The sequence below is a fragment of the Eptatretus burgeri genome, chromosome 9 (genome assembly GCF_056783735.1).
Source record: "Eptatretus burgeri isolate ZD-2024b chromosome 9, Ebu_testis_v1, whole genome shotgun sequence".
NCBI lineage: Eukaryota > Metazoa > Chordata > Myxini > Myxiniformes > Myxinidae > Eptatretus > Eptatretus burgeri.
In genome coordinates, this window is record NC_140969.1 from 90,422,358 (window position 1) to 90,446,248 (window position 23,891).

The 23,891-nt window shown below is 44.1% G+C and overlaps 1 protein-coding gene across 1 annotated transcript in view; it reads right to left on the reverse strand.

Moving 5' to 3' along the window:
• Positions 1-23,891, reverse strand: part of MDGA2 (MAM domain containing glycosylphosphatidylinositol anchor 2) — a 366,045-nt gene that overhangs the window by 154,793 nt on the left and 187,361 nt on the right. Inside the window, exon 11 of the mRNA XM_085893801.1 lies at positions 8,078-8,232. Within this exon, the coding sequence (XP_085749927.1) occupies positions 8,078-8,232 (155 nt within the window). The remainder of the gene's footprint in view (positions 1-8,077; positions 8,233-23,891) is intronic.

Below are 23,891 nucleotides of genomic sequence, written 5' to 3' on the forward strand. Positions count from 1 at the left end.
ATACTTAATTGAACAATAGTCACAAAAATCCCCTTTTAGTCACAAAAATACATTTTAGTGAGTTGTTTTGATGACACAAGCACAAAACAATAACAGACTGCTTTAAATTGGGGCAGTCGACTTCAACAATTAAAAATGGGACTTAATATTGTCTGTACAAGTGTAAATCATCTTAAAAAGAGCATTCGTCAGGTGTCTCAGATGAGTACACTTTGAAAAATATGCAACTTTGTATGAATTTCATCGTCAGGTTTCATCTTACCACTACTGCGTTGTAAATGTCGAGGTTGTAGTGTCACCATGGTGCAATGATATTACAAAATTACATCATATTAACGCCTACAGCCCTACATGATGCATTTAAATGCCGTGGGCATTCACCAGTTCGTCAACAAACTCGGAAAACATTTCATGCATTACCATTGCGCAATTGCATATTAAGTGTCATCAATTTTTAATTTGCATTCTCAGAACGCAATTACTTTATAAGAAGATAGGAGAAATTGTGCATGCTATTCGAAATAGAAAAATAACATGGTAGTGGAAAGTCTGTGACAAACTTGGAGGGAGGTGGGGGAGACAGAAATAAAATGGCAAACCATAGTAAGTTCTATAAAGTAAGGCTTACATAATGTTGAACACTTTAGATACAAAGGCCTTGTTTAAATTTTAAAAAAACAAAAAAAACCCAATAAATACAGTGCTTTACCAAAATATAATGCACACCTACGATTGTAAACAAAGGGTATTTTAAAAACCTGTGATGAGAACACTCAAACGGATTTCACATAGTAGTATCTGCATGAAACATGTCCTTTGATATCATATGGTGCATGAACCTGAGAAGACATCGAATCAACGACATCCTGTATGGCTGCCAAATCCACATATTGTCAAATGCAGAATAGATTTGGTTGCAGCTCTTGTGTATTACTTGGCAAAGTTTGGGTTTTCTACAACCCCTGATCTACATTGTTTCCCGACATATTTGAATATATATATATATATATATATATATATATATATATATATATATATATATATATATATATATATATATATATATATATATATACATATATATCTATATATCTATATATCTATATATATATATATATATATCTATATATCTATATATATATATATATATACATATATATACATATATACATATATACAAGGTGTCCCAAAAAAATGTACTCACATTTTGGCTCTGCATAACTGGTTTTGGAGTACATTTTCTTGGGATACTTGGAAATATATACACACACACACACACACACACACACACACACACACACACACACACACACACACACACACACACACACACACACACACACACACACACACACACACACACACACACACACACACACACACACACACACACACACACACACACACACTATATCACATGAATTCATTATGAGTTCTCCAAACCTTGAATTGAGCAAACAATCACTCGACGTTTCGATCAGCAACACGGAGCAACAACCGTGTATCTACCGACCTTTCTCAAGAGTAAATAAAAACTCCAAATCCCCCTGACAACAATGCCAAAAAGGTGGTTGGGTACAGCTGTACCCACCAATCAACGTCGTTCTGGAACCACACAATCTATTTTTCTCTTTTGACATTCAAATCTATTTTTTGTACGTGAAATCAACCAAACCATAAATCAAACCAAACTGTAAAACCAAATCAAACCATCAAACCAAATCCAACGATGCGTTGGTACGTTAAATCAAACAAACTATAAAATTTAACCAACTGCATAACAATTCAACTCAATCGATGTAACCCAAAACAAACATGACTACAACACTTGCTTCAGGTGATGGCTGTAATATAAAACAATAAGGCTAAACTGATGTATGTATTACCAACAAACATTAATTTTATGTAATGGTCTGAGACACCAGGAATGAATGTGACTGTGTTTGAAAGATGAGGTGGGGGGAGGCTGTGGGTGGGGATGAAAATGATGTAAAAATGTAAATCCAAACTGGTTGCGACGTTATATGTTGGGTATCTCTGATGCGCTTCTGAATGAGAGGGCGTAACGCTCATGGCAAGTCAACCACCTCCTCCGAGTGATTTAATGGTTCACTCCACATGCTGTGCCTCCAAAATCCATCTTCTGGCTTTACTGGGGGTTGCATCCAAGATGCTGACATTATCCCTGAATGCAACATGGCCAGCCTTCAGCCATGTTTGGCCACAGCAGATCTCATTGGATAATTACACTTGAAGGCATTGCGATGCTCGGTGATGCATTGGCCTAAGGTTCCTCCTGTCTCACCCAAATATTCCACCCCACAACTATAGGGCACCGTGAAAACCACTCCTGTCCGGTCATTCCTGGGAAGCTTGTCCTTGACATGCATCAGTGCTTGCCTCGTGATGAACACAGGTTTGTAATTTACCCTCACACCTGCCGATTTCAAAACTCCGCCAATTCTTTGTGACACACCCGGCACAAAAGGCAAAACCTTTTGGCTGTTGCTGTTGAACAGTCATGTTTTTTGGCTGCACCAAGACCGCTTCCATTTTTGGTAACAATCAGTCAGGGTCGCCATTGCTCTTCAGAATGCCTCGGTGATGTTTTACCTCTCTCCTCCTATCTTTCATTGTCAATGGTAAATCACGTGCTCTTTTTAGGAGGGTGTGTATCACAGCTTGTTTGTGTTCCATGGGATGACTCAAAACCCAATGGTCAGTGTGAGTGGGTTTTCTGTAAACAGTGATGTTCAACCTTCCTTTAGAACCCTATGTCACCATGGTATTCAGGAAAGCAATGGATACATTTTGTTCCTTTTCATGGGTGAAACTGATGGGAGGAAAGGTGCTATCAATGGCCTCATGTATGGTGTTCACCGCCTCGCTGTGACATGACAAATGTGTCATCCACGTAATGGTACCATACACTTGGCTGCACTATTAAAGCTTGGATGGCAAGTTCCTCCAATTCCTCCATCACCAAGTTCACAACCATAGCAGATACAGAAGAACCCATGGTGGGACTGAACACCTGTTTGAAGTACTGTACAATTAACTTTCAGTTTTGTTGAAGGGATGAAACTATATTATCACACTGAAACAACTTCCATTCACGGAAGTAGTCACAGGTACTGAATCAGCCATCTGCAGGGTGAACCTCGGCTCAACTCATGTGGAAAAAACTACAATACACCATCAGTACCATCATCTGCCACGCCAAGACTCTGGTTACCACCATCACAGGCAAGGAATGGACTACAATGTCTGGATCGACTGAAGGACAACAAAACACAAGGAAAACAGATGCAGGTGGAGGCCATCCAGCCCATCATGCATGTGTGAACACCATACTAATTTCACAACACAAGATCCAAAAAAGAGAATGCAAATATATATATTTTTAATTTATTACCTGTTTATTTTAAGTTTTTGTTGTTTTTGTATCCCCCCCCCCCCACCCTTCGGGGAGGAGGCATAGGCTTAGTTAAAAACACACATCAACCACACAACACCCCTTGACGAGACCACCAGCAACAGAACTCCGTACACATGCACACAATCACCCATCAATGCTCACACTACCAAAAAGTCCTGTCAACATCCCGACACCCCTCTATCTCCATAACTTCCAGGTACCTGTCTAATTCCAATTTAAACTTATCCACTGTTTCTGCTGCCACTACCTTTCCAGGGAGGCCATTCCATGCGTTAACTACTTTCTGAGTAAAAGTCCCCTGCCTTACCACCGTCTTAACTCTCCTCTTATTTACTCTCAGGCTATGGCCTCTGGTCCTATCACTGTCTACTCTTGAATAATTCATCTGCACTTATTTTATCTCTACCTTTCATTATCGTAAACATCTCTATCATATCTCCTCGTAACCGCCTCCTTTTTAGTGTATAAAGCCCTGTCTCCATAAGCTGCTCCTCATAGCTGAGTCGAGCTCGGCCCAGAATCAATCTAGTGGGCCTGCCCTGAACCCTCTCTCTCACATCGATGTCCTTCCTGGATTGTGGTGACCAGAACTGCACACAATATTCTAAATGTGGCCCTCACTAAATTCCTATACAATGTTACCACCACCTCTTTTGATTTATAAATAATCCCCTCTGAATAAAACCTAAAAACCAATTTGCTCTACCTATAGCTGTGTGGCACTATGCTGCCTGCTTACCTCCCACATCTATTACCACCCCCAGATCCTTCTCCTGTGCAACACGCTCCAAAATTACCCCTTTCATCCTGTAATCTCTATTTTCATTGTTCTTTCCCATCCCCAACACTTTACACTTGCTCAGGTTAAATTCCATCTGCCAATCTTTTGCCCAATCTATGCAAGTATCAATACTTTTCTGTATCTGATCACCACCCCCTCTGCTATCCACCTTACCTCCAAGCTTTGTGTCAAATGCAAATTTGGAAAGCTTACTCTTCACCCCACTATCCAAATCGTTGATGTAAATAATGAATAGTAATGGTCCGAGTACTGATCCCTGAGGTACACCACGACTTGCATCTTCCCAGCAAGACATCCTCACACTCACAGCCACTCTTTGCTTCCTATCACTAAACCAGTTTGCAATTCAATTAGCTACCTGACCAGTCACTCCACAAGCCCTCACTTTGGCAAACAACCTCCAATGTGGTACCTTATCAAATGCCTTCTTAAAGTCTTGAAATACTATGTCCACTGCCTTTCCCTCATCCACCCAATCAGACACTGCTTCATAGAACTAAAAGATTTGTTAAACACGGACTTCCTTCAGTAAACCCATGATGACTACCTTTAATTAGTTTGTATTTGTTTAAATGTTTGTATTTATTTGTCTCCAACTACACCTTCGAATGAATGTCTCCAACACCTTCCCCACAACTGAAGTCAAACTAACAGGTTTGTTTCCCAATTCTTCTCTGGATCCTTTACGAAATAATTTCCATTTAAATTAAATAATAATTCCCAGATTAACAAAACATTTGCTACTCTCCAATCCTCTGGTGCCTGTCCTGCCTCCTGTGAACTATTGAAAATATTCCTGAACATCTCACTTCCCTACTCTGCCACCTCCATCAATACTCTCAGGTGCATATTATCTGGACCCAGAGCCTAATCTTCTCTTAGATTACTTGTCTGTTACTTTACTTCCTCCACTCCAACCTGGATCTTCTATAAAAGCACTTCCTCACCTCCTTGATAGATACTCTCAGCTATAGGCAATTCTCCTGACTCTTCTGATGTAAAAGTTAAAAAAAAAATCTGTTGAATAAGCCTGCCATCTCACTTTCATCACTAACCACTCTCCCGGCACTATTCCTCAATGGGCCCACACTGGTCCTAACCTGTTCTACCCAGATTTATTTAGATTTACCCAGATTGCTACTCCTCCTCCGATTCTCTCCTTCCTATCAAACCGATACACCTTGTAGCCTTCCAATCCGGTTCCACAGTTACTCTCCTCCTTAAACCATGTCTCACTCACTGCAACTATATCGTACTTCTCGCTATCCAGTTTGGCTTTAAGCTTTTCAATCATATTATTTAAACTCTTTGCATTGGTATCGAATATGTTTAACTTTTCCCTTCCTGAAATTCTATTTTCTTGCCTGGCCTTACTCATCACAAGTACATCATCCGTTCTTTATTTAATACCTTCTCAACCCTCCACTGACCTAAAGAAAGCCTGAATTCCTTCCTTAATTGCCACTGCAAACCTTGCTGCCCCCTTTCTATTTAATATAAGGCCATCATTCCGGAATCACTCCCTTTGTCCCTGAAATGATTCCCACTGCTTCTTCAATGTCGATCCTTCCTTCCTACACCATTCTTCCAGCTTCCATTGACGGAAAACATACCGGGAAATATGTCACAGCCCTTCTAGCAGTTATAAAAAGAAGGTAACTCTACTCTTCAATAAGTTACACAGAGAAGCTGTTATCAGTGAAGAATAAAAGCATCATTTAACTCCACCGACTGAACCGATGGTACCAGCTTTGTACGGACTGCCCAAAATTAAAGCAGAACCAACCCCTCTTCATCCAGTCGTGAGCAACATTCATTCAGTGACATACAAGTTAGCAAAAACTTGCTCTACGTTGGCTGATTTCACAAGCATCTTTTCACTACATTCAAAAATATGCATTGCCTGCCGACCAATTAAATAACAGGTTGAAAGACTAAAGAGTTCATAGAACACCTTACTCTGTGCAATCTTGAGAAAAAAGGACATGGGAAGGGTTTTGTAAACTCTTGCTTATTGTGTTTCCGAGGAAGATCTATATTTTCTACGAGTCTTCATTTTGTCTGAATCTCGATATTCCCCAATGCTGAAAGAGCGAGCGGAAAATTAGATTGGTCGAGATGATGTAAAATGGCGTAATATTTTGTCCAAGTATTGCAAAACTGGAAGTTTTTTTAAAAGTCCCAAGAAGGCAATTTATGTTCCACAGTGTTCAAGTATATAATTCAATTGGAATAAAATAAAGATTTTAAAGGCTGTAGAAAAAAACAAACTTTTTCAGAAGTTTATCGCAGTTGATGAGACGGTTTATCGCCGTTGATGAGACGGTCTATTACACCATCATATTTAACAAGTTACATTAGTTCTTCGTGCCTGTTGTTTGTGTCCTTCATGACGTCCTTAAAAACAAAGTTTTATGTTTGAAATGATTTTCAATTTTGTTTGGCTGCTAGAAAGGTAGACAGAGTAAAAAATTTTTTTACTTCACTCCTCTGTACACATGCACACTCAGAACGACATTCCGTACAAGTTGCCAAATTCAGAACCAAAGTACTGCTAAGCTGCAGGTTCTTGTTCCAATTCACGTTCTTGGGTTCAAAATATAAAATTCAATTGAAATGGAGTTCCTTGATCATAAACTGACACCTGGAGACAGACAAAGTGAACCAATTGCTTAACCCCACTTTTTGATTCGCACGCAGGGTAAAAATGTACTGCTCAACTTGTCACTAAAACGAGTCGGCCTTGGAACATGCACTTCGAAATAAACATGCTGGAAACACAACAGCAACCACAATATTGAATACACCAGACTTTACACTAAATCACGATATTAAAAATGAAAAACAAGAAAAATAAACAAATGTCACCCGCAGGGTGACCCGTATCTTGCCAAAAGGTGACCACGTGTGACTTCTTTAAGGTCACACTGAGGTGAACAGAGCTGCTATCCACCAGGAGGAGCGACTCCTTGAGGAATATCTGTCTACGAGAGATTCCGATGAGAATCGTTCTACAGATTAACCATGAAAAATATGCGTTTGCCTCATAAGGTCACCAAATGACGTCATAATGTCTCAAGCTTGACATATCTAGAAAGCACTCATCGAGGTGTTCAATTTGAGGTACTACACGATATGGTTCCTAAAATTTGAAAATTTGACCTTGGGGTCAAATATGTTTGATCTTCGGTGCTAAGCATGAAGGTCAAGGCCAATCGCCACCAAAAATTAATCAGCTGAGCGCCAGACCATGAACTATATTCCCATGAAGTTTGAAGATGATCCGATCAAAATTACTCAAAAAATAAGGGTTTCGTCGACTCCCCTGATTTGCAACAAAGTGACCTTGACCTTTGACCTTTGAACTTGACCTTCAAAATTTTATGTGCTGAAAGGGACCTCTATAGGCCACTGATATGCGAAGTTACAAAAATTTCCAATGATAACTGTGCTCTGCAGAATTTTTTATACGTGATTACAGACAAACAAACAAACAAACAAAAAAAAAACCATACAAGCTGACTAACATATCTTGCAAAAACTTCGTTTTGGCAAGATAACAAACACTTATTACATTCTGCTGTAGGAAACAATCTCCCAACAAGATCCTCCAGAATCTAGCGAGAACTCCATCACTGCAAATTAAACTCAGCATTCAATTCCATTTTAAAACACCTGATTGGATGATTAGAACATCGGATTAATCCAAGAAAATCTGAAAACGAAACAAGTAATGGAAAAAAAATAAAAATGAAGGAACTAAAATGGTTTAAATGTTGATGGTGATCACCGATATAAATATAACGGTTGTTTACATCAGTGAGATATTGATTCACCCGAATTTGCTTGTACTGCAGACGATAGCTTGTGACTCGGTCTACAGCCTCAGGCTCCTTCTGAGTCCACTGGAGTAGAAAAGAGTAGACATTGGGCTTGACGGAACGCACAGGGTTCACTGTGTCATAGTAGAACTCGGGAGCATACGCTCGACCTGCAAGCAGGACCATGAACACACAAATCATAAAACATCTCGACTAAATGACATCCCATATGGCTCAATCAGCCATACCAATTACTGTATTGGATTAAACAGATGTCATAAAAAGGTAACACTCTTCAATGTCTTCAATCTTTCCATCAAGCTCTGGTAACTCTTCCGCTTCTGGGTCTGGGTGCATTGGACGTTGGCTCGTGTAGTGTCTCTTTCCAGTTCATCAAAGCTAAGTTTACTGGACCAGATCGGTCGTGTCTTTCTCTTATCTTTTCAAAACTGTGATGCTGGTTGTGTTTTCGTCCATTTTCCCGTGTTTAGCCATACATACGTTGTTGCAATGTATTGTCAAATTTGTGTCCCTGTGAGTGTCTGACATACTTGCCAAAGCTCGAGCTTGTTGGCATGCAAATTCTGCCTCTGCTAAGACATCACGTGCCTCGTTACGATTTCTTTATCCCAAGGGTTGTCCTTTAACACTCAACTTTATCTTATTCCCCCTGCTCGTTTAAAATAAAATAAAAATTCCACTCTAAAAAAATCATGAACTCATTCTGCCTGTTATTGACTCCTTTGTTTCATTCTTTGTCTCTTTTTTTTCTCAACACCTCCCCAAAAAACATTTTAAAGTTTTATTGAAAGCTTTTAAAGTGAGAAGCAAATTAATTCAATTGAGAGGAATGTTAGTTTGATGTTCGCTCATGCAGTGCCTCCTTAAAATTCCTCTTCAATTTGAATCTTTATTGAAAATCTTTTAGTAACATTTTGAAATGCTCTGCTTGCCTTACTTTTCGGTCAAGAACAACCCACATGTTCTTCTTCTTCATCAGGATATATTCCTTTTCTTCTTTTTCAAAACATTTCGATCCCAAACCTATCTTACTCACAATGCTCGATTGGTCAACTGCCCCCCCCCCCCCAACCATACATAGAGCACTACTTTCCTCAATCCCTTAATTTCACCCTCCCATGATGTTTGTCTCCCTATATATAAATCGGGAATCATGAGAACGCCAGTTTGCAGAGGATGTCTGCACACAACCATCAATTCCCCTCACATCCATCAATGGTGTGAAACCCCTCCACGACAGTTCCCTCCCACTCGCGAACTCCGACATGTCTGCATCCTAATCCTCAAACCCCTTCTCTATGTCCCCCTTTTCAGCATCCCTCTACCTCATGTCTCCCCTTTCTACGTCTCCCTCACCATACAAGATTCAAGCTTCCCCACTGCCCACCTCCTCCCAGCTTATTCAAGACCTGCCCCTCCCAGCTTAGCTTCCGTTACTGTGGTGTTGTGGTAGAGATGCTTAGCAGGCAGACACGAGCGGGGGAACAGTCGAGCCGGGCTGTGCTGTACAAGCGCGAGCGTGGGCGTACTTTGCCCGCGGCTCTCCTTTATTACGTACTCAGTACACTCACAAGCCGGGGCGACTACGGCATCACTACGACGCCTCAGGCGGCGCGCACTCCTTATATTCCTGGCAGACACGATGCTCACGACGACCACTCCCCCCATCATCATGCCCTGCCCAGCAGGCCCGCAGGCTATACCACAGTTACGACCCCCTACGAGCTGACCAACTACCCACCCATCCCTGCTTTCCCCCCCACCCACCCTTTCTCAAGGACTTCTTCCTTGCCCCACCCCCTATCCAAGATCCAACACTCCCTCTCTACATTCTTGCATCCTGCCAACAGTGCCACCAACCCCGTCCCAAGCTGTGTGGATCTCAAACATCCAAGGCATCCACTCCAAACTGAGATCTCTCAATCCAGGTGGCTGTTGGTAAACCAGATATCATCTGCTTAGCAGACTCCTTCTTCCCACAGGACGACCCTGACTCTTTAGTGTCTCTCCCTGGCTATTGTCTCCTCTGGCTTGATTGGCTTGAACTCTGTCCTGGTGGCTGAGCTGTAGTTTACATAAAGAACTGCATTTATCACGGTCCGTGTACTGCTCTTACAACTCCCTCAAACAACACACAGGAATACCTTTGACTCTGACTTGCCCTCTGCTCCCACCTGTTGTTTGTTTGTGTTGTACCATCCTCCAAACAGTGATGATTCCATTTACATCTCTCTCAGCTACCATGGACCAACTTTTAACCACCCATCCAAACTCTCTCTTCCTCATACAGTATATTGTGATTTCAACTGTGCAACATGCTAATTGAATGGGTCTTGGTCCCTCTTTCACCAGCCATAGCACTGCAGCAAAGGACTTCTGTGACTCCAAGTGTCTGACACAATCTGTGAACTTTCTGACAATGGCAAATGCTCACTTCTGGAGTTGGTAATGGACCAACTTCCCTGTGAATGTCTCCTGTTCGTCTTCTCCTCTGATTGTTTAATGTGATGATGTGCTTGTGAGAGTCATCTCTCTGGTGATTCTCAGAGAGCGACCTCAGTGCCAGACATATATATATATATATATATACATATACACACATATATACATACGTATATACATATACACATATACATACATATATACACATAAAGTCATGCGCCGCTTTACGACGTTCCGGGCAACGACGGATAGCATATACGACGGATCTTCCAGCTCTGAAAAAAAAAAAATAATGAAAAAAAAATGTAACTGAAAAATTCCTATCGCCGAGTGATGTTGCCTCGTATAAAAATAGCACATACAATTATGTACACTGTACAGTACATAGTACCTCATAATGATAATAAACGAGTGTGGCCCTGTTATAATGTGATCGTTGAGGTCCATAAAATGTCATGGCGAAAAACCAGGATCGTGCAAAATCGGGAATCAAGGAAATCGGCTTTCAAACTGAACCAATGTTTGCACGTATACCTTCGAGCAAGTAAATTACCTTTGAATTGAAGAATTCCGTGAATAAATCGTTTTTCTGAGTCGACATTAAAACACCAATTTGTTTTTTTTGCGAAGCTTTTTATGTTGTTGAAACAATCGCACTGTTCCAAAAATATATATCACAATTGACAGGTGCTCGTTTCATCATTTGTAAATTATAACATCGATGCAATGATTACGTATTTATAAAATCCAAACGCTAATTATTCACCTTTCTATAATCGATGCGAGAGATTGTAAGCTGCTGCTAACAACACAGATGGCTGTCATGAACAGCACAAAGGTAAATCTAATGTGTTACCGTCTCTCTTGGATGTGTGTTACAATTGCCGACAGTATTCAGTACAGTAACATGCTGTACATGCATGTATCCGAGGAGCAATAGGCTACACCATATAGCCAAGGTGTGTAGTTTTGTGTAAGTACGATGTTCGAAAACAAAAACCAAAAAAAAAAAAGATGTTCGCATAACGACGATGTCGGTTAACGACGTGTTTCTCAGAACGTAACCCCGTCGTTAAGTGGCGCATGACTGTATATACATATACACATATATGCATACGTATATACATACATACATAATACATTTTATTGCGAATTCGCGCCCGCCGGCGTGCGGCCGGCCGCGTCACTCGAATCGCGACCGCGTCGCCCACCGGACGGACAATTCAGTCGTGACCCTCCGGGAACTATCGCCCGGAGCCAGTCACGGGTGGGCCTTTCAACCTCACCACAATCGTGCCAATCGGCCACCCGCGTAGGATAGGGTTGCTCGCCAAATTCGATCTACCTAAGTACCTGCGCGGATGGTCAATCGGGCGATCGTACCACGCCACAGGCCGACTCCGGACACGAACCGCTTAAGCGGTCCGTTCCGTGCTACAGTGATAACCGAGCGGTGTTATCGTCGACCTCGACGGTTCCGATTAATTACCGGGCGTATTAAGCCCACTACGAACCCTTTACGTGAAGCAGGATGGAGGGTTAATAAAGAAAAGACGAAGCAAAACGGGAAAACAGTTCACACAAAGCACATTTATTTCCCGGCACACGGAAAACACATATATACAGCCAAACAGTCAAAATGCACATATAGCAACCAAAACACAAGCAACAACGACGCAGAGTTACTACCGACTACACGCACACACGGCAACACTTATACAGTTCTACTTTACAGACGGCGCCAACACACATTTACTCAAAAGCAAAGGAAAGAAGCCACCCTCATAGACAAGGGGGCAGACGGGCCTGTAGGCCAATATGTGCGCGTGACCTGAAGGAGCGGCCAGGCCCGCGAGAGCGGGGGGGGGGGGGGTCCTACCCGCGTCCTCGTGACGAGTTGGCGGACGAGCCGCAGATGTGGCCATGTGGCTGTGCCCCGACTCCGTGCTCCTTGGCGGGTTTCGTTGGCACGACGTTTGGAGTGGGGTGGGAACGGGGCCCCCTTGTTGCACTATCTCAGCGTGGGGGAAAGGGGGAATTGTTGATGCCCTGGGGGAGGGAGAATGGCTGGCTGGCTTGGGTCCCGCGATGAGCGATCCCACACCGCGATGAGCGATCCCACACCGCGACCTCGTCGCCGACCGCCGTCCTTGCCTCGGACCCGAGCTCCTTGGCCTCTTCCCACAACTCTTCTCAGCCGACTCCAGAACCCAACTTGATGACACTCCAATGACTTCGCCACCCGACTCGACTCTTCCTGCCACACCGATCACTTCGCCACCCGACTCGACTCTTCCTGCCACACCGATCACTTCGCCACCCGACTCGACTCACTCTCCACCCGACTCGACTCACTCTCCCCCCCGACTCGACTCACTCTCCCCCCGACTCGACTCACTCTCCCCCCGACTCGACTGACTTCATTCGCCTTGCGCTCGCTTTCTTATAGGCTGGCAGGAGCAGCTAATATGCAAATATCCGGATCAGGATGACCTCGGGGGCGGAGCCACGCTCGCCCATTGGTCTGAGGAAAGGGGGCGTGAATCTCCCCTGATCCTAGAATTTGCATATATCGATTTCACACAGACGTGCCTGGAGGCGGGGCCAAGCCGCTTCGTGCCTGCTAATTGGACGGAGGGGAAGTGGGCGCGTCGCGTTCTTGATCCGAATTCTCCCTCGGAAAGGCCGCTATTTGCGCTCGCGGATCGGTGCATTCGGCACCAATCGCCGAACGGGCCAGAGACAGCCCAACGCTGAGTGTTCACAGGTGGTGCGGGAATGGCCGTAGAAGGAGAGAGGCGAAGGTGGTGGAGGGTTTTCGGTGGTGGTTGATGGTTATGGTGCCGTTTGGGAATGGCGGTGATGCGATGATGTGGGAGCGAGTTGTGAAGGTAAAGGTCGTGGCTGTTGGCGTTGTTGCTGTTGTTGTCTGAGGGATGGAGCGTGGTTGTAGTTGGTGACGATGGCTGGCGTGGTGGTTAAGGTGGTTGTTGTGTGATGGCGGTTGAGACGTGGTTGGTTCAAAATAAAGATAGAACAGAAAAAATGGCTATCTCAAAGCGTCGCAGCCCGGATGAATCACATAAATTCCCTCTATACAACGGGTTTGGGGCTAACGACACATGTACTTAGAGATATCTCACCTACGGGCCCTGAATGGTGGTTTGCGAATTTCCACAGCCGTAACAATATATACATACATATACACATATATACATATGCAGTAAGTCGTCGACTTTACGACCTATGCGACTTACTACTGATCGACTTTACGACCACGCCCGCGACCGCGATATGTACTGTATGTCTCGCCACGACTGCTCCGCGTCTGGCAGCGTGTGTTGCCCAGCTGGGTGTACGACAGTTTCCGTCCCAGCGCCCGCCAGTGCTATCGTGTTCGCGTGGTCTCAGTATAGCGCAGTTTATCCGTATCCGTTTATCTTAAATTTTTTACTTCAAACCCCCAAGATGTCTAACAAGAGGAAGTTATCTTTGTCAACTCCTCAACCTGCCAAGAAGGAAAGAAAGGCCATTGATCTCGCCACAAAAATGCAGGTGATCAAACAGTACGAAGGAGGAAAGAAAGTGAATGCGATCGCACGTGATCTTAAGTTATCACACTCTACTGTGTCGACGATTTTGAAAGATAAAGAACGAAAGAACGGATTCATGGAGCTGTGAAAGGTTCTGCACCCATGCGATCGACAGTAATAATGACGCAACGGACCGGGCCCATCCACGAAATGGAGAAATTGCTGCATGTTTGGATGGAAGATCAGATCCAAAAACGGACACCTTTAAGCCTTTTCACTGTGCAGACGAAGGCCAGAAGTCTATTTCATTAATAAGCCAAATGAGACGGACGGAATTATTTCGGGAACCGCGCCGGCTCCGCGGGACGCTGCGTGCGAGTTCCGTTCCGTGTTTTGCAAACCGCCCAAGCTCGAACGATTGCATGATGGGAACCCAGCGTTGAAACAACCGTTTTTTTGTATTTTTAAAATTTAGTATGTTTTGTAACAACTGTAAAATGTTTTCTATTTTTTGTATTTTTGTATGTTTTTGCAAATATTAAACCAATTGTACTGAAGTATGCAGTGTTTGACTTAAACCTGATGGACGTAAAAACGTTATACAGTAACAATAAAAATAGTTTTTATAACCATGGTTATAATAATAATGAACAACGAAAATGTTAATAAAATATCTTCTTCTTCTTCTTTCGGCTGCTCCCGTTAGGGGTCGCCACAGCGGATCATCCGTATGATCCGCATAGTGATTTGGCACATGTTTTACGCCGGATGCCCTTCCTGACACAACCCTGGTCGCCTCTTACGACACAGGGATATGGTACACCTATTTTAACCGGGGTATACACCGGCCCAGTACACTGGTACTCATTTCGCCGACCTCGGAAGGATGACAGGCTGAGTCAACCCCCTGGTGTATTAATTCAGTGGCCCAACGGGGCTTGAACTCAGGACCTTTTGAATCCCAAGCCGCTGCCCTAACCACTGCGCCAACACAGCTATGTTAATAAAATATGACTTACAGATTATTATTATATCATGATACAGTGTCATATACATACAGTAATTTTTTCATAGGCGGATACACTATAAATAATGGTTGGCCGACTTACAACCAAATCGACTTACGACTGATCGGTCGTAACCGATCGCGGTCGTAAGTCGACGGCTTACTGTATGTATATATATATATATATATATATATATATATATATATATGTATGTATATATATATATATATATATATATATATATATATATATATATATATATATATATATATATATATATATATATATATATATATATATATATATATATATATATATATATATGTATGTATATATATGTATGTATATATATATATATATATATATATATATATATATATATATATGTACATATACACATATATACATATATACATACATAAACTGTATACATATATACATACATAAAAACATATATACATACATACATATATATATATATATATATATATATATATATATATATATATATATATATATATATATATACATACACATACACATATATATATATATACATACATAAACACATTTAAACATACATACATAAACACAAATAAACATACATACATACATAAACACATATATACATACATAAATACATACTGTTACGGTTGTGGAAATTCCCATTACACCATAAAGAGTCCTCAGGTAAGATATATCGGTAAGTTCATGTGTAGTTAGCCCAAACCCGTTGTATAGAGGGAATATGTGTGATTCATCCGGGCTGCGATGCTTTGAGTTAGTCATTTTTTCTTTCTCTATTGTTATTTTTGACCATTAAGCTGCCAACAACGCAAACAGCCACTACTTTTACCTTCACAAGTCCATCCCGCAAACATCGCTTCACTGCCATTCCGAAACGACGCGCGCCAACCACCAAACCACCACAGCAAACCCCCCACCACCTTCGCCTATCTCCTTCTACAACCATCAACCACACCACCAGTCAACACCAAACGTCGTGCTGTCCAGGGCCCGTTCGGTAATTGATGCCGAACGCGTCGAGCCGCGAGTACGAATGCATTCCTCTCACGGAGAAATTCGGATCAGGAAGGCTTCACGCCCCCTTTTTCTCCATCCAATGGGCGAGCGTCGGGCGGTATGGCCCCGCCTCCAAGCGCGATGAACGTGGATTCTTTACGAGAGGAATTTGGATCAAAAAAGGTTCACGCCCCTTTTTGCCACACCAATGGCTGAACAGAGGGTGGCGTGGCCCCGCCTCCAATCGCGTTTTGATCCTGAAATTTGCATATAGGCTCCTCCTGCGGCCTATAAAGACGTGAGCACAAGGTAACTCGCGGGGTTCAGTTGCAGTTGCGGCTGGTCGGGGCGAGTGAAGAGTTAGAGTTCGAGTCGAGTGAATACGGCGGTCGGCATCGAGGTTGCGGTGTGGGGGTAGCTCGTCTCGCCGTTGGTGCCGTCTCGTCGCAGGGTCCAAGCCAGCCAGCCATTCCCCACTCCCTGAGCATCAGCAATTCCCCCCCCCATCCGCGCTGAGATAGTGCCGGGGGGGGCCCGTTCCTCCCCCATCCTAAACGTGGTGCCAACCAAACTGCGCGGAGCACGCCGGAGAGGGCTCGCCGACCACGCCAGGGGCACGGAGTCGGGGCGCAGCGGCGCGGACATTGCGGCTTGCCCGCCATCGCGTCACGAGGACGCGGGTAAAACCTTCTCGGTCTCGTGGACCTGGCCGCTCCTCCAGGTTCCACGCACTTTTGGTCCACGGACCTGTCTGCCTCCTTGCCTGTGAGGGTGGCTTTCTTTCCTTTGCTTTTTGGAATGAGTGATGTGGCGCTGAGTCCCGATAAGTAGAACTGTATAAGTGTTGTCAATAATTGCCCCTTTTATTCGGTCGTATTGCATTCGCTTTTGTTGCATTTTGTCTTGACTGTAATATACGTGCCTTCCGTGTCTCCGTTATAAATGTGCATTGCTTGTTGAACTATTTCCCGCTTTGCTTCGTCTACTTCCTTTTATTGAATCTCCATCTTGCATCACGTAAGGGATTGATAGTGGGTTTAAACGCCCGGTAAATAATTGGAACCGTCAAGGTCGACGATAACTCCGCTCGGTTATCCCTGTAGTACGGAACGAGCCGCTTAAGCGGTTCGTGTCCGGAGTCGACCTGTGGCCTGGTACAACTCCTCGATATGCTACTCACGTGAGCACTTAGGTAAATCGACCATTCGGCGATCGGACCCTTTTTCGCGCGGGTAGAATGCGGACTGAGTTGTGGTGAGGTTAAACCCCCACCCGTGACTGGCTCCGGGCGGTAGTTCCTGGAGGGTCACGACTGAATTGTCCGTCCGGTGGGCGACGTATCGCGAGTTGAGTTACGTGGCCGATCGCATGCCAGCGGGCGCGAATTCGTAACAATACATATATATATATATACACATATACATAAATAAACACATATATACATACATACATATACACATATATACATACATAGATACATACGTATACACATATATACATATATACATACATACACACATATATTCATACATACATACATACACACATATATACATACATACATATATATATATATATATATATATATATATATATATACATACATATATACATAAACACATATATACATATATATATATATATATATATATATATATATATATATATATATATATATATATATACATACATAAACACATATATACATACATACACACATATATACATACATACATATTCACAAATATACATATATGCATACATATACACATATATACATACATACATACATACATATATACATACATACATACATACATACACATATATAAACATATATACATACATATACACAAATATACATACATACATACACACATATATACATACTTCTTCTTTCGGCTGCTCCTGTTAGGGGTCGCCACAGCGGATCATCCGTTATGATCCGCATAATGATTTGGCACAGGTTTTACGCCGGATGCCCTTCCTGACGCAACCCTGGACGCCTCTTACGACACAGGGATATGGTACACCTATTCTAACCGGGGGTATACACTGGGCCCAGTACACACTGGTACTCACTTCGCCGACCTCGGAAGGATGACAGGCTGAGTCAACCTCCTGGTGTGTATTAATTCAAGCAGCCAACGGGGCTTGAACTCAGGACCTTTTGGATCCCAAGCCGCTACCCTAACCACTACGCCAACACCAGGCTTCTACACATATATACATACATACATACATATATACGTATATACATATACACATACATACACATACATACATATATACATATATGTACATACATACTGTTACGGCCGTGGAAATTTGTAGAACACCTTATAGGTCCTTAGTTCAGTTATATTGCTAAGTGTGTGTTCAGTTAGATTTCCCCACCGTTGTTTAATGGGAATTTATTCGTGTGGACAGGGCTGTGATCTTTGAGTTAGCCGTTATTCTTTGCTATCGTTATTTTGGACCAACCGCTTCACACAACCACCTTAACCACAACCCTCATAACCACACCACCGCGTTTCCACCTCAGCACACGGTCGCCAGAGGCCTGGCCTTCGTCGAGGGAAAGCAGGCGGCCCCCGTTCCCCCCTCCGCCGGACGAATGGCGTTTCCACGGTGAATTCCAGCCGGCGTGTGGAAGAAGATAAATACAGCGGCGAGGGAGCGTCCCCGATTTGGCGGGAAAACGCTTCCTTCGAGAAGGTTCCCACATGTTCTGGAAGTTTCCCGCAGGTTCTGGAAGGAGGGCTGGGCGAGAGTGGAGGGGTGGAGCGTGGGTAATAAAAAGCGCGCACGGAGCGTTCGTTCTCTCTCTCTGGGGTTGCTGCCGCTCTCTCGCTATCGTTGCTGAAGCTATCTCGGTCGTCGCTGAATATATATATATATATATATATATATATATATCTCTCTCTCTCTCTCTCTCTCTCTCTCTCTCTCTCTCTCTCTCTCTCTCTCTCTCTCTCTCTCTCTCTCTCTCTCTCTCTCTCTCTCTCTCTCTCTCTCTCTCTCTCTCTCTCGCTCTCTCGCTCTCTCGCTCTCTCTCGCTCTCTCTCGCTCTCTCTCGCTCTGGTTGCTGCCGTTCTCTCTTTCTCTGGGGTTGCTGCCGCTCTCTCTTTGTCTGGGGTTGCTGAAGCTCTCTCGGTCGTTGCTGAAGCTCTCTCGGTCGTTGCTGAAGCTCTCTCGGTCGTTGCTGAATCTCTCTCTCTGTCGTCGCTGGAGTTGTCGCTGCCGCTGGATGCCGCGGAAGGACCTGGGCTGCTTCTGCCGGAGCTGCGTGAAGATCTGGGCTCGTGCCCGAGTCAGGAGCTTGGAGCGGTCAGTCGGTGGAGGTCCGGGGATCACGAGGGAGACGCGGGCTGGAGGCACAGCCCTGCTGTGTCGCGCGAACCTGCGCGTGCGTGTGGGGAGAGCCGGAGAGAGCTCGCCTGCCGCTTGGCAAGGCCTGGGCGCAACCGCGGCTACGCTAGCTGCCGTGGGGACGGGACGTCGAGACTCGCCCCATCAAGGCACCACGAGGGTGCAGGTAACCTGCAACGGTCTCGTGGGACTCTTTCGGTCTGCCAAGTCCCACGCCATAAAGACCCAAGAGGTCCAGTCTGACTCCCTTGTCAATGAGGGTGGTCTTTTTCCTGGGGTTTTTCTTTGAATGCATGTTGTGGCGCCGAGTCCGACAAGTAAAACTGTTAAGTAAATGTACCTCTGAATAATAATAATACTCGGTTGTAGTGTTTTCGCCTTGCCCGTGTCTTTGTCCACGTCCCGCAGTCTTCAACAAACAACTGCATGCATGTTTTTTCCATCATTGCTTACCTGCATGACTGCATGATTGTTTGTATATGTGCTGTATAATAAATGTGCTTGTGTGAATGTTAACCTGTTCGTCGTGTCCTTCCCCCTCCCCCCCCCCCAATTGGAATGCCATATTGCATCTCGTAATAATAGTTGGTTGTTAAATACCAAGAATAGAATCGGGTCTGGCGAGGTCTGGCGATAATACCCGCTCGGTTATCCCAGAACGGAACAGGTGTTGTGCGCGGGTAGAATACGGACTGGGCCGTGGTGGGATTAAAAACCCACCCGTGACTGGTTTCTGGCGTTGTTCCAGAAAGTCACGACTGAATTGTCCGTTCGGTGGGCGAGCGGGCGTTATTAGTTAACGCGGTCACTCGCACGCCGGGCGGGCGTAGATTCGTAACAATACATATACACATATATACACATACACAAATATGTACATATATGTACATACATACATATATACATTTACACATACATATATACGTATACACATATATACATACATATATATATATATATATATATATATAATATACAATATACACATATATATATATATATATATATATATATATATATATATATATATATATATATATATATATATATATATATATATATATATATATATACATACATACATACATACATTTACACATACATATATACGTATACACATATAAAAGCCTGGTGTTGGCGCAGTGGTTAGGGCAGTGGCTTGGGACCCAAAAGGTCCTGAGTTCAAGCCCCGTTGAGACACTGAATTAATATATGTATGTATGTATGTATGTATATTGTATATAAAATATGTATATGTGTATATATATAACAAGTCGAAAACACCAGGGGGTTGACTCAGCCTGCCATCCTTCCGAGGTCGGCGAAATGAGTACCAGTTGTACTGGGCCCGGTGTATGCCCCGGTTAGAATAGGTGTACCATATCCCTGTGTGTCGTAAGAGGCGACCAGGGTTGTGTCAGGAAGGGCATCCGGCGTAAAAACCTATGCCAAATCATTATGCGGACAACAAAACGAATTTCCATACCGGATCGGTCGAGGCCCGGGTTACCAACGACCTCCACCTGTACCGGTGGTCAGCAGGGTACCAGTGGAAATTGTGCTACTGCTGGGCGAAGGAGGAAAAGGAGACGGGGAAGGCGAGTCCGGAGGCAGTGGGAGAGGGGGAAGGGTCGAAGTGTGCAGGTGAGAGTTGGAACTCTGAATGTTGGGACGATGACTGGCAAAGGACGAGAGTTGGCTGATATGATGGAGAGAAGAAAGGTGGACATACTGTGTGTACAAGAGACCAAGTGGATGGGGAGTAAGGCTAGGAGCATTGGAGGTGGTTTCAAACTGTTCTACCATGGTGTGGATGGGAGGAGAAATGGTGTCGGGGTAATCCTGAAGGAAGATTATGTCAAGAGGGTATTGGAGGTGAGGAGAGTGTCTGACCGAGTGATGAGTGTGAAGTTGGAAATTGAACAGGTGATGATGAATGTCATCAGTGCATATGCCCCACATATGGGGTGTGAGATGGAGTATAAAGAAGATTTCTGGAGTGAGTTAGATGAAGTGATGGAGAGTGTATCCAAGGATGAAAGAGTGGTGATTGGAGCAGATTTCAATGGGCATGTTGGGGAAGGGAATAGAGGATGAGGAGGTGATGGGGAGGTACGGTCTCAACAAGAGAAATATGGAAGGGCAAATGGTGGTAGAGTTTGCAAAAAGAATGGAAATGGCAGTGGTAAATACGAATTTCAAGAAGAAGGAGGAACACAGGGTGACATACAAGAGTGGAGGAAAGTGCACACAGGTGGATTACATCTTAAGTAGGAGATGCAACCTGAAAGAGATTAGTGACTGTAAGGTGGTGGCAGGGGAGAGTGTAGCTCGACAGCATCAATTGGTGGTCTGTAGGATGACTTTAGAGGTGAGGTTGAGGAAGAGAGTGAGGGCTGAACCAAGGACCAAATGGTGGAAGCTGAAGGAGGAAGACTGTTGCGTGAAATTTAGGGAGGAGGTGAGACAGGCGTTGGATGGTGGTAAAGATGGGTGGGATGATTGGGCAACTACAGCAGAAGTGGTGAGGGAGATAGCTAGGAAGGTACTTGGTGTGACATCTGGACAGAGGAAGGAAGATAAGGAGACTTGGTGGTGGAATGAGGAAGTACAGGAAAGTATAAGGAAGAAGGGGTTGGTGAAAAAGAAGTGGGATAGTCAGAGAGATGAAGAAAGTAGGCAGGAGTACAAGGATTGGTGGCGAAAGGCAAAAAGAGAGGTAGCAAAGGCCAAGGAAAAGGCATATGATGAGCTGTATGAGAAGTTGGATGGATACAAAAGAAGGGGAAAAGGATTTATACCGATTGGCAAGACAGAGGGACCGAGCTGGGAAGGAAGTGCTGCAGGTTAGGGTGATAAAGGACGCAAATGGGAATGTGTTGACGAGCGAGGAGAGTGTGTTGAGAAGGTGGATGGAGTACTTTGAGGAGCTGATGAATGAAGAAAATGAGAGAGAGAGAAGGTTGGAAGAGGTGGAGATAGTGAATCTGGAAGTGGGGTGGATCAGTTAGGATGAAGTGAGGACTGCTATGAAAAAGATGAAAAGTGGAAAGGCGGTTGGCCCAGATGGTATACCAGTGGAGGCATGGAAGTGCTTAGGAGAAATGGCAGTGGGGTTGTGAACCAGATTGTTTAATAAAGTCTTGGAAAGTGAGAGGATGCCGGAGGAGTGGAGATTAAGTGTACTGGTTCCGATTTTCAAGAATAAGGGTGATGTGCAGAGTGTGGAAATTACAGAGGGATAAAGTTGTTAAGCCACGCCATGAAGTTGTGGGAAAGAGTAGTGGAAGCTCGCTTGAGAGGAGAGGTGATGATTTGTGAGCAGAAATATGGGTTTATGCCAGGAAAGAGCATCACTGATGCGATGTTTGCTATGAGAATGTTGATGGAGAAGTAAAGGGAAGGCCATAAGGAGTTACATTGTGTGTTTGTGGATTTAGAGAAAGCTTATGATAGGGTGCCAAGAGAGGAGTTGTGGCATTGTATGAGGAAGTCGGGAGTGGTGGAGAAGTATGTGAGGGTCGTGCAGGATATGTATGAGGACAGTGTGACAGCGGTGAGGTGTACGGTAGGAATGACGGACTGGTTTAAGGTAAAAGTGGGATTGCACCAAGGATCGACTCTGAACCCTTTCCTGTTTGCAATGGTGATGGACAGGTTGACGGACGAGATCAGACTGGAGTCCCCATGGACTATGATGTTCGCGGATGACATCATGATCTATGGGGAGAGTAGGGAGCAGGCTGAGGCGAGCCTCGAGAGGTGGAGGTACGCACTGGAGAGAAGGGGAATGATAGTCAGTCGGAGTAAGACGGAGTACATGTGCGTAAATGAGAGGGAGGGTGGTGGTATGGTGCGGTTGCAAGGAGTTGAGGTGGGGAAGGTGGATGGGTTTAAATACTTGGGATCAACTGTCCAAAGTAACGGAGAGTGTGGGAGAGAAGTGAAAAAGAGAGTGCAGGCAGGATGGAGTGGGTGGAGAAGAGTTGCAGGAGTGATTTGTGACAGAAGGGCAGCTGCAAGAGTGAAGGGGAAAGTATATAAGACGGTAGTGAGACCAGCTATGTTGTATGGTTTGGAGGCGGTGGCGCTAACAAAAAGACAGGAAGCGGAGCTGGAGGTGGCAGAGTTAAAGATGCTGCAATTATCATTGGGAGTGACGAGGATGGACAGGATAAGGAATGAGTATATTACAGGGACAGCGCAGGAAGGACAGTTTGGAGACAAAGTGAGAGAGGCGAGATTGAGATGGTTTGGACTTGTGCTCAGGAGGGAAGCGGAGTAAATCGGGAGAAGGATGTTGAAGATGGAGCCGCCAGGCAGGAGGAGAAGAGGAAGGCCAAAGAAGAGGTTCATGGATACGGTGAGGGCGGACATGCGGGTGGTTGGAGTGTCAATGGAAGATGTGGAGGACAGAGCGAAATGGAGACA